The 12,597-nt window shown below is 44.8% G+C and overlaps 1 protein-coding gene across 3 annotated transcripts in view; it reads left to right on the top strand.

The window, feature by feature from the left end:
* The first annotated feature begins 2,197 nt into the window (after positions 1-2,197).
* LOC149353569 (uncharacterized) overlaps positions 2,198-12,597 on the top strand; it is a 29,902-nt gene continuing 19,502 nt past the window's right edge. Inside the window, exons 1-4 of one of the 3 annotated variants that reach the window (XM_089582662.1) lie at positions 2,198-2,395; positions 8,682-8,909; positions 10,411-10,512; positions 11,775-11,912. In XM_089582662.1, the coding sequence (XP_089438788.1) occupies positions 8,748-8,909; positions 10,411-10,512; positions 11,775-11,912 (402 nt within the window). In that variant the 5' untranslated portion in view covers positions 2,198-2,395; positions 8,682-8,747. Of the gene's footprint in view, positions 2,396-3,137; positions 3,479-3,608; positions 3,628-8,681; positions 8,910-10,410; positions 10,513-11,774; positions 11,913-12,597 lie in introns of those variants that run through there. The other 2 variants (XM_089582663.1, XM_089582664.1) reach the window with 2 other exon arrangements.

Raw genomic sequence — 12,597 nt, 5'->3', positions numbered from 1 at the left:
AACTAAATTCTGATGGTTAACTTTTCACAGTTTCATTCAGGCTCCTAATTTATTCAGAGGTTTGAGTTCGCTGCCAGTAATATCCATATCAGGTTTAGATTTTTGAAAAAGCGATTCTCGCCACCGGAATCGTGGGCCCGCTCACGGGCGAAACCGAAACCTTGCGGCTGGGCGGCGCACATAGTCGCGCCTACGAGCACGCGTCGTTCAGCAGCACGTGTGTCGGCCGGGTGCTGCTATCGCTTCTTGCACGAACGGCGAGCGGGGCGAGAAGAGCATATGTGACTCGTGCTCGTAGACATCGCTTCAATGCCCTTGTCACATGGCTCTCTAATCTTAATTCTTTCTTCGTAATAACGATATCTGAGAACCTTGCTTGATTGCCTATCTGACAGCTAGAATGCGATGACAACTTTGGCAGCAAAATCGCATATATAAAAAAAAAAACTCGCAAGATAGTTACGAGCGTGCGAATATTTGAGCGTTCGCTGCGGCGTGGGAGCAAAGAATTTTTCACGGACATGTTCAGCTTTGACAATTTTATTTCTTTCAATGCAGCGATGACGGTCTTACCACCTAGCTGCAAGTACAGGATCCTCTCATACTGCCACTACTTCAGACAACCGCGATCATTCCCAGTGAAATCAAGAGAGATAGGGTGACCCTATCGGTTAGGGGCATAGGAGAATAGCGGGGCGTTGTTGTGGGCCTCTTCAAGGCCTCTGAAGCGGTGGAAAATAACTTGAGAAAAGAAAGTGATCATCAAAAGCCATGGTCAAAAGGCAAGCCCTCGCCTAGTGAACGAATCAAACTGAGGGATTTGCAACAGAGCTCTGGTGATCGTCATCGGTCGACCGATGGGTTCCAATTAACTGGACCTGTTTTAGAGAAAAAAGCTGCTCCTCCCATGCTGAGCCTGAAGGTCATTTGGCTCTTAGGTTTGACCTCTAACGGGAGGCGCACCGCATATGTGCAAAATCGCGCGCAGGTCCTCGATCTTCTTTATAGACGATAGCTGCGCGCTCTGAGCTGAGTTGAGCCACTTCTACTTCTTTCACTGCTAAATCACAAACGCAGGTATTCCGTTCCGTGCTATCATCTCCAACGTTCGACGTGGCAGCATGAGGTACGTTTCTGGATTTTTGCAGAAACAACTGACTCCTCTCACGATTGCGGACCCTTTCCTGATCCCGACTTCCAGTAGCGTTATTGAGTACCTCACGCAGGAAAATCCAGGGACCTGCTCTGCGCTGAGCATCGCCGTAGAAGACTTCTACTCGCTGCCACATATGACAGCCTGATGAGGGCAGTGAAACAGTGCGTAATTACGAACGGCAACGACGAGTTTGCGTTTGTGAATGCCAGCTGTCTCAGTAGCTGTTTCTTAACTGCTTTTTTATCTGGCGCGCATCGTGGTGGAGCAGCGCAAAGGACGGGACACAAGAAACAAGGAAGGACGTTCACAGGCGCTGTGTCCCGTCCTTTGCGCTGCTCCATCACGATGCAACAGTACCAAACTAGCCCAGCAACTTGCTCTTTTTATCTGGCGTCGACCTAATTGTGGGACGATATCGGACCTATATATGCATGCATCGATCCCAGCAAACCAAAAACCTCTAGAGACGTCTAGCTAGACGTCTCTGAGAGGTTTTTGGTTTGCTGGGATTATGTCGACCAGAAAGTGCATGAGTGCGAGGACTCAAAATCATTATGATACGCCCTGAAAGAAAAAAAAAGTTTGTATATGCAAGGTACGTACTACGTCACAATATGCGCGTCATTGTCTCGCTGAGCAAAGCAGCAAGAGCAGACATCAAGGGCAAACTAAAATATCAGTTGCACCTTTAAGAAAGTTAACCTAGAACCACTTCTTGTTTACAATATACCCTACATGCGCGCGTAAATTCAGCGAACATTGCGAGAGCGTTGAATCGCGGTTTGAACAAAAAACTCGGACAATGTAAACAAGCCCTAAGGTGAAAACGTTGTTTCACGCAGGACAGAAAGAAAAAAAGGAAAGCAGACCGCATTAACCCCTCTGAATACCAACCAAACAACCCTCTGACTGGCTCTCCCATACGAGCCGTGCGCGAAACTTAAAAAAAGAAAAAAAAAGCTTGCTGCGCAGATATAGTGGGATACGAGGGAAGGGCATTGCGGTGCAGTGCACGGAAGCGCTCCGATCGCTGGGTGCAATCCTTCCCAGCATCCCTCAGTGGCGCTGACACGGCTTAGCAACTGCTTTCGCTGCTCGGTGGGGTTGTAGAACGAAAGTGCTATTTATTGGCGAATTATTAATCCCACCTTATGCTATTGACTGGATTACTGCAAGCTCCTGACGCCTTTAGCGGAGCTTTCCTCGGATCGTCGAAGGAGTACGTTCCATAATGACATAGTAAGTCCATGGAATGAGCGGGATACTCCGCTGCTAGTTTGCGCACCCTTTTTCTTGTATTCCTCGCACGTCTCCTGTCACCCTATCGCGATTCACACCGAATAGACCATCTCCTGCCTCAGAGATAGTGTTCCCGAAACTATGTGACAGCTTTTGTCAGGGTATCGTAGGGGAGACCGCACTGAAGTGTTCGGTCAATAGGCCTTGTCTGTGTTTATCTGTGGCGGGTCGCCGCGCTCCTGATTGCGGTACTGCTGCGTCGAGACCGCCGACGAGAAACCTCTGTTCGCACTAGACAGATTGCCTGGATCATAAGGAGTTCATTATATTGCTTACACTTGAAGCACCTGGTGCTTGTAGTGGCACTTGATTGCGCGTCGAGGTACTGGCGACATGGGCTCGAATGCGGCCATCACTGCAGCGTGTGCGGAAGTTGCGGACTGGCGTCCCTTCGCGGCCTTGTTTAGTCGATCGAGTAAACATCAGATGCACGAAATTTGTTGGCTAATTGTAAGAACGTATATGATAACGCAGCGTGTTTGATTTCCATCTGTCTGGGAGTATGTTGCTGTGGTAAACCTAACTACAGTAGGAAATCGTAAAATTTAGTTCTGTTGACTAGACGGCGTATGACTCACATTGCCTGCGGCAAAACCTTTGCCGTAAACAGGATCTGGGATGACTACCGGCGGATTGCAGAGGGGCTGTTAACTCGGGCTGTTTTCTGTACGGTTTGGTACTGCATTTAGTGAGGAAGCACAATGTCTAGTTGTGCTTCCTCACTGGCTCAACCGTCTGGCAGGTTTTTGCTGAACTGCATGACGGAGATAAAGACTGACGCACAGCATTATCTGGCTGGACAATACTTCCTGTTATCAGTCGCTCTCCCGATAGCTGCGTGCAAGTTTCTGTCTACTTTCGGTCCGGAGAGATAAGGCTGCCCGCGCGTCGGCCTTGGTTCGCTCCAAAGGCGCTGACCGCTCGAAATGTGCTCGTGCTAGCGTATTTTCTTCATCGATTCCCGGGTGCGATTCATCATGTGGCCACTTGCAACTGAAGTGTTGTGGGTTGCCATAACTGACTGTGAGTTCAGTGCGTATTGTGTAACGTTTTGCGTCGTGCGCCGTGGCGCAAGAGGCCGAGCGCGGCGCACGTAGGCTTTTACACCTTGTGACAGATTTGTTCAACGGTTGTGTTGGTTGCTTCTTTCTTCGTATATTCGACCGAAGCAGGTGGGCGACATACCATTTATTTTCTTCCCACGGAAGGTACAAGGTCTAATACATTTACTCATGAAAGCTGCGAGATAAGTGGGGTCGCCACCGTGGCCTAGTTTCGCAGGCTCTGCTGTCACGTCGATCTGTTGAACGAACTTAATGCACAGATGGTGAAGCGTTTTGTCGGACACTTGGCCAGTGTGACAGTTCATGTGCCGTGCACTGAAAATGGCTGTTCAAGATACCCACCACATTCTTTTTTGCATGTTCTACTTTATTGATTGGCTGTGGGCCTTGGCCTTTTGACGTCCTGTATTGTGTAATTACATTTGATGCTGTCTGGATAAAACTAAGCTTGCAGACAGAACAGTTATTTTACTTAGAATTTTCAAAGCTAGTATACAATACTGGTGAAACACGAAAGTAGTGTAGCAATACTGTGAGACTGTTTTGTTTTCATTGTGCTCTAGATTCCATCCTTGTCTACCGTTGTCATGCCGCAATCACAACGTGCTTCATTTGCATTTGATTTTACTTGTTTATTTCCCTTAGCTAGTTCCATTAAAGCAATAGCATGCCTTACCGTTGCAAGAAGGAACTCTGAAACTGCAGTCAAGTCTTGCGGCAACATTATTTTACAAGTTGTTTTGAGCACTACTTCATTCTTAATATCCTCTTCGCTGTAGTTGTGCGAGGTGCAGTTCTTTCCCATGACATTTAAACTGCTGCAAGCAAAACTCAGCTAAAAAGTTCTTCGGATGTTAGCTCTAGAAGCTTGCTCAGCATGAAAATGTTGGCTTCTGGCTAGGAAAAGAAAAGCTTGTTTGTTTCTTCTGCCATTATTACAATGAAGGCTCTTGTAGCTAAGCATTGTGTTACTGCTGCTGAGCTCCATCACGGTGACTCAGTGGTTACGGTGTTTGGATGCCAACCCAAAAGACGCAGGCTCAATCCCGGTCACGGCGGTGGCATTTCACTGGAGGCGAAATGCTAGAGGGCCATGTACTGCGCGATGTCATGGCACGTTAAAGAGCCCCAGGTGGCCGAAATTATCCTGAGCCCTCCACTACGGTGTCCTTCATAGCCAGTATCACTTAGGAACATTAAACCCCAATAAACAAACTACTGCTGAGTACGATGTTATGGGGTTAAATTGGATTGAAGGATTGACTGGCTGCCATATATTGATGGAACGGATTTACAAAAATACTCATCTGCTGTGCGAAGCCACTGCATATAAAAGAACCCTAGTTAGTCAAAATTAATCTTGAGCCCTCCACTGTGGTGTGTCTCACAGCCCAGAGTGCAGCTCCAGCAGGGAAAGACCCATTGTGGTGCAACTGCCCAAGTCACTTGTTGGTCAAGATAGCCTGTCCAAGTGTCTCATTCTTATCTCATTCATCTGTCTCATGTCTCACCTTCCTTTTGGGATAGATTTTGCATGCTGCTTTGCAATCCATAGGTACAATTGGTTTATCACAAAAAATTTGTCCCTTTTGCTACTCTTTTGGCATTGTAAAATGTGAAAGTTTTGCTTGAGGCTACTTTACACGACCCTTTCTTCCTGTCTGCTCATGTTCACCAAGGTTGAAAATCCTTGAACTTTGTCATCTTGCCCAGAGAGCTCTATGTGCTATCACTTTGAGTACTTAATATTGAGCATATTTTGATGCTACATTTAAGAGTGCTTGAAGGGGTGTTTTCTTTAACTGTTACATTCATGTAAATTATGCTATGTCTTTCTTTTTGAACTGATTTTTGATAAGTTTTCAAATTTCTTTCAGTGATTACATTTATGAGCATGGCAGTAGCAAAAAATTCATAACTCTCAATCTGTGCTTGTTCACTAACAACTGTCCGTTTGCCTATTATCCTACAACTGCTTTGTTGTAAAATGTGTCGTACTCGGGTTGAATATTGGCCAGGGCAGCAGTGTTTCGTTGTGGGTGAAACGCAAAAGGTGCCCCTTAGCTATGCGATGTCAGTGCGCGTTAAAGAACCCCAAGTGGTCGAAACCAATCCATAGCCCTCCACTACGTCCCTCATGGCCCACGTGTCGCATTGGGATGTTAAATCCCACAGTTTACAATTTGCAAAAAATGTAGGAGTAATCTTGCGTGGGTTTATTCCACTCCTCCCTCTTTGTTTTGATCACTAATATGTCCCAACAATGAAAATCCTCAGAGAATGGAAGTAAGTTTTGTCACCCAGTCTAGAGCATGCAACATGTCATTATACAAGTAAATGTTGAGCAAATTTTAATACTATAATTGAGGTAGTCATTGAAGAGAATTTTTTCTTGGACAGTTTGACACTTTGCATATTTGTGTAAATAGTCCTGTGTTCCCTTTTTAGAAAGTGTTCTGAACATTTGTATAAATAACCAACAATATGAACATGGTGATAGCAGAATCCTTGCCAAGTACCTGACTTGTTAGTTCTCGCCATCCGTGCATTATTTGCTGCAACGTTGACCTACAGGGAGAATAATGTGATGCCGATGATACATTTTTCTCGAATGGCGCAATGAGGGTGAAAGATACTACTTTCTAATTGGTATTGTTTTCTGAGCCTTCACTAAGGGGTTGTGGGGAAGTGAATGTGGCAGCAGTTTGTTTTGAAGATGGCAATACTACTTTCTAATTGGTATTGTTTTCTGAGCCTTCGCTATTGGATTGTGTGGAAGTGAATGTGGCAGCAGTTTGTTTTGAAGATGGCAAGATGAATGTCCATTAATTTTATTGATGCAGTGACTGGAACCTGCAATACTTATTACAGGATCTTCCAACGCATCCTATAAAGTAATGGAAATCACATGCTCCGTGCTTTGGCATGGTATCGGCTACTTTCATGTGGAATGTTCTTATAATTATGCTTGCTGCACCTTTCATTTTTTTCAGCATGTTTGTGGGAGAAAGAACATTGTACTGCTATTACAAAGTTATTAGTCACACAGCTTTAAATTTTATTACCCAGCTTATATGCGTTTAGTTTTTCCTTAACTGCATTTAATTGTAGCCTATGTTAAAATCGCACATGGCAAGTTGATGGCACCTGAAATGAGCTTAGTAGTCGTCAGATTTAGAAGCATATTTGTGTTAACCTGTATTTGTGTTGGTAGTATTTAGCCTGTAATTTGCTATGTATATTTCCATATCACAGTAGTTGCCTTCATTTTTTTTTTTGCTGGACAAGTGACATGACTGTGCTGTATTTATTGAATTTATGCTGGCAATTTCCGTCGAAGGATGATGCAGGTAGGGAAATGCAGTAAATAGCTATTCAGTGGTCTGTGCTGTGTGACCTTGTGCTAATAAACCACGATGTCATATGTTGCTACAGTCATGGTGCTTTTAAGATCCCGGTTGGCTTGGCACACACTGAATTGCCAAAGATTAGGGCGCTAAATGCACTTCAGCCACTTAATGTTACTGTACCGTGCACCAAAATGTCAATGTTTGTGTCACTGTTTTTTGTTCAAGCCAAGGTGCACCCATTTTTTCATGGTTTATGCATAGCAAGATACGTGCTATCCTAGAGTAAGCACAAACTATGCCTTTGTGCACAGTTGGTGAGTGCTACCATCTGGGCATGCCACTGTAGCCCGTATGCATAGTGCGAGCAGTAAGAATTCATTGTCATACTCATCATTTCACTAGTGCACTCTCGCATCATATCGTACGTTATTATCTGCTGCTGGCATTTAAAATGGAAGCAGTTGGTGGAAACTCCGGGATACGTGTTGCCCCCCCCCCCCCCCCCCCCCCCCCCCCCCCAAAACTTAAAGGATGTGACAATATCGCCTGCGCTAGGAAGCTACTTCATATACCTGAAGTGCAGCCTTGCAATAAAACCAACGTAAGAACCCTTTGTCAGTTCTACCTGTCGAAGGTGGCTCACTGACATGGCATTTGGCTGTGGAACCCAAGGTCATGAGATGGGATCCTGACTGTAGCGGCCTTGTTTTGATAAAGCAAAATGCAATAACAGTTGTGTGCTGTGTGATGTTAGTTCAACTTAAAGAATCCCAGGTGTCAAAGTCAGTCTGGAGCAGTGTGCTTCTGCATTCCTTATAGTCTATATGCAGCTTCATGATGTCAGACTCCACATGCCATACGGTATCAGAACCGAGAACCCTTTGCCACTGCTTTGCCTTTTCAGTTCGAGGAATAGTTTTTAATCATACCAGCTTACCACGTGACAAAAAAAAAATTGCGATTGACTGCTGTGAATACTGCTGACCACTGTTTACTGGCACTGCAATTGCAGCCTCTCAAAGGCATCTCCTTTGGTTGTCAAAAGTTCATGGTGGCTGCCCTCACTACCATGGCTCTTGGACACAAAGGCCGGTCATTTCTGCCATTGTCTGTGCACCATGCATATGTTTTTGTTTAAAAGGAGCTGAATTTCTAAGGTTCTTAGGGTACCCGTGTGGCAGGGGATTTGCAGGCAACCTCTTTGACATCCATATGACAAAGGCTGTGTAGAAGCGCAGGTCTGCGTTTTGTTTTGTGTGAGCTTTTTGGGGGGGGGGGAGAAAGGATGGAAAAAATTAGGGAGACACTTGAGCTCTGCCTTAAGAGTATGACACGACAGTGTTAATGGTTATGTGCTCACTTATTTCATAATTAGCACCTCTTTCAAATCACGTATAATCATTAGCATGGGTGAGTATGCAGACTAGTAGACCACTTGATACACCACAAGACACACAAGTTCTCCTTTTAACCAAGTTGAACGAACGTGCCAGTGGCCTTGGGGTAGTGTGTCCTACTCGCAACCCGAGGGTCATGGGTTTGATTCCCAACTAATTACCCCAGTTTTCTTTTCAGCATAACTTACTTTACCTCATTATATGTCATTGGCATATCAGTCATGCTACGACCTCATAGTCGCAATTTAACGCGAGGTCTAATTATTTTCATTCTGCAGCTGAACATGTGACACCATGACCCTTTTGATCTGTCCTGAATTAGTGTGACAGCGTGCACGGCTTTTCTTCAGAATGTCCACTCTAATGCTGCTGCGTTAACACCTGTGGCTAAAGCCCTTTTATTCTTTTCCCACAGGCGGCCGGAACCAGTGTAGTGGCTCCGCAGCACGTCACTGGTGTAGCCTGGTTGTGCTTCGTCAGTATGGTGGACTGTCGTGAATCTTCTCCAACTACAAGTGTGACCCATCTCCCCAGTAAGCTGTACCCACTACTGAAGAACTTCATGACTGTGCACCCGAATGCAAGCTGCACCGACAACTGCTCAGGCCATGGCGAATGCCACCAGGGCATCTGCTTCTGTGAGGCAAGTCTGAGGCACTATTTCTTATTGAAGTGTGCTGGCTTAAAGCTATTTATACTCTATGGGGAAGTCGCAAGACCCATGAAACTGTGCTGTGCAAGACTGACTGACGGATATACTCATGTCAGCGTTGCGCTGCTTGTTCTTCTGTTGCGTGGCACTGAACTTTATTTTTGTTGGGTGATAATTGATATTCTGAACAATATGTGTGCTGGCTGTGACATCGATAAGGACACGTATGAAGTGCGTTTCATATTGCACGAAAGATGAAAAGAGAAATGACCGTGAAAAGGCACGCCTGCGGGGGAGCCTTCATTGTGCACGTGGCATGTGTATGAGTTTGCGCTCGAAGCAGGGTGCAGTAAAACAAACAGAAAAGGCTGCTACTGTTCATAGTAAATACTTATAAGAGAGCTGTCAATATATGTGCACAGCATGAAATGCATGGGAAGAGCAGTAACAAAAATGATGATGATAATGAATTTTTATGGCACGAGGGCATCTGCGACCAAAGAGCGCCATGCCACAAGGTATTTTCATTTACTCAGGGTGGGGTAAGGACCCATTTCCCAAGCCTTTCACCCTGAATAAGCCGAGCACCAGGCCTGGGGAGTCTTTGTACCTATCAGTACCCGATGGCACTGCGGATCGAACCCCGCACCTCACGCATGCGAGGCGGATGCTCCAACGACTAGGCCACCACTGCGGTTTTACACTAAAAATGGCAGCCAAAAGTTGCGATATATTCCTGTGTATAGTGTGTGGCAGACGACGACACAAATATTTTTGAAGGTGTGCTCACAACATGGTCTAATGGAACAAGTATGGCTTACATATACCACAAAAAGTCGTTTCCTAATCATAGCAAACTATTCGCTAACAGTACATGCTCACCTTAAGAAAGTACTTCTGTCAACCTTTGAGGGAGATTGATTTGCTGCAAACTACATAAAACTCTCTTGCTTGAAAGGCTGCTGTGTATGGCACTGCATGCATCTACCATGGGGTAGGGACCTCTTGGCTTGAGGGAGTTCGGCGTGAGCATGTGAGAGGGATATCAAACTAGTTTAGCTGATCTTGTGACTGCAGTCATCATTTTTTCATTTTTAGGATGTTACTCACGTGAAGTCTTTGTGACAGTTATATAACACACCTAGATATTTACTGTTCTTATGTGGTCAGGATTGAGGACTTGCAGTCTGAATATGCCTTGTGTAACTTCATGAAGTTGTAATGAAGTTGTAACTGAAGTTTTGGTAAACAAAGCTTATCTTTGGTCGGGAAAGCTCCTTGCTCTGAGTGGGCAAAGTTAAATGTATTGTCCTGATATAAAACTAGATTCTTGATACTTTTATGTTTTGGTGCCTATGTGATTAGTTAACATTGACAAGGCCACTCGTGTTGCAGGGCATACGGTATTTCGGCTGCTTTTGGTTTGTTTCTGAGTAGTTTTGTGCAAAACGCTCATAGAATTTCATAGTGTGTTTTTCACTTTTGCCTACAGGTGCAGTACAGTGGAGGAACCTGCACTGATCCCAACCTCAGTTACTTTGTGGCTTTCTCAACCATCTTTTATTTAATCTGTGCCGTCTCCTTTGTGCAGCTGGTGAGTCACATTTGCAGCTACATGTTATGCTCCAGAACTTGTCAGTAAAGTCTGAATGAGAAGTGCAGAGCAGTACAAGGATGGGAAGAAAATTTCTGATGGTGTGGTACTTGTGTAGATTAGTATCTTGGTGTAGAAGACTTCTTGCAATGTTTCCAAAAGAAGAAGAAAACTATGGCTGGTCTGAAAATGTCTAAAACTTTCCAGAAAATGACATGCGCATAATCGACATCACAAAATGGCAGCCTGGTACTTGTGTGTCGATGCAGTAAAGCTCTTTAATTTGACCCCTGTTAATTCGGAAATGCGGTTAATTAGAACAGCCGGTGCAGTCCTGGCTGGTGCCCATACAAGTCTATGGCATTGGACACTTGCTAATTCGGACACTGCATGTCTCGCACTAGATGATTCGAACAGCTTCATGAAGGGAGGCTGTGTCCAGGTACAACTGGCATGGCAAGCAATGTCAAAATAGCCCTGCTCAAACCTGAATTGCGTGCTGCAGAGTTGACCGTGCACCTCTGACGTGCGCGCACCGGAAGGCTTGATGATAAATGGACCGCCCCCCGCCTACAAGAACAGTCGGACTGCTTAGTTTCAGTTTTGCTTTCCTGAGTGCACCTGCCCTCGGTGGTGGCGGCTATCGGCTGCACATCAGCCAGCCGACTGAGCATAGGTGTGTGCAGTTTAGGATGCTGATTGGCGCCTTTGTGCGTTCCTCTCGCTTCCATCCGCATGGTTCTTCCAATTCGCCGAAAACAACGTGCTTGTCACGTGGTGTTTGCTCTTAGTGCAGGAAGCATGAAAATCTGGTACGCATTACAGCCGAAGACATCGCTTTTTTTTTTTGCCATGAAAAACGAGTGTGCGTTAAAATCAAGTAAACACAGTATTTCGCTTGCGCAGGTATTTAAAAGATTGAATTTAAGAGCATAAAAATAGTTATCTTAGACATTGTGACTGAATTTTTTTTACTTTAGCTTTTCTTTGGGAGTATATTTAGTCATTAGTATAAATTGAGCAGCATATATAAATATTGGTAGAGTTAGAGTAACGATGTATACATGATTAGAGTATTTTTTTTGGGAACATTATAACTCGCCACATAGATCTTTCTTGACAGGTGATAGATACTGATTGCTGTATATTGTGGTAAGCAGCTTTTATGTTGTTGTGAGAGGAACCATAAAGTGTTGGGGTATTTTGATGTTTTGCTAACTTTTTGCTTTTCCTTTTTTCCCCGTTTGGGAACTTTTCTATAGCTTGTTTGCATACGATCTGAATTCAGTCGGATCAAGCCACCTTCACTTCTGAAAGCTTTCAAAGTGACTACACAGAAGGCTTTGTATGCACTTATCTGCATTGCCACCTTCGCTAGAGGATTTTACTTTTCATCTCCTGTGAGTATGCTCAATTTTATTAATGTGTGCTTACAGTGCCCATTTACTTAGTGCTGCTAGCGTTCTTACAGAGTGCCATTCACGTTGGCACGTGTAGTAGTTGATTGGGGCATGTAGTACAGTCGAGCCTACTCATAATGACCCTGACAATCACAAGGATCATGTTCGTTGTATCCGATATTCGTAGTAAGGGAACTTCCCCTATTGCAGCAAAAAATGCAAAGTTAGGCAAATTTCTTAAAACGATCCGTTATTCACATCTGCTTCTTCATTAGGGCTCTGACAAAGTGCTTTCCAAACTCTTCAGAGTGGTCATGTGCTTCTTGTCGAAATCATTTCTGCCATCAAACTGCTTTGGGGACTTAATATCACTAATTACGATATGGGCATTTGTGGCAACTGGTGGTAGGTCGGCCTGCTAATCTTTGATCAATGAAACTGTACAGATGCAGCGAGAAAGCTTGTGCAGTGCACATACGTGCAGAACGTATCAGTTGCGTTGCTTGTTGTACGCGCGCTTCTTCCGCTCAGCAGGTGCGTGGAAGTGTGAGAACCGACTGGAGCATGCAAGTTACATGACTGGTTGTGCCAGCAAGGCGTATCATGTGACTAGCAGTCAGATTTTTCCTATAGCTGCCATTGGTGTATCACTGGCAGAAAACACTTATTTTGCTTTTAACTGGCT

This window comes from Amblyomma mixtum, chromosome 3 (genome assembly GCF_055824585.1).
Source record: "Amblyomma mixtum isolate Tamu chromosome 3, ASM5582458v1, whole genome shotgun sequence".
NCBI classification, from domain to species: Eukaryota; Metazoa; Arthropoda; class Arachnida; order Ixodida; family Ixodidae; genus Amblyomma; species Amblyomma mixtum.
This window is presented reverse-complemented; position numbering and strand designations above follow the sequence as displayed.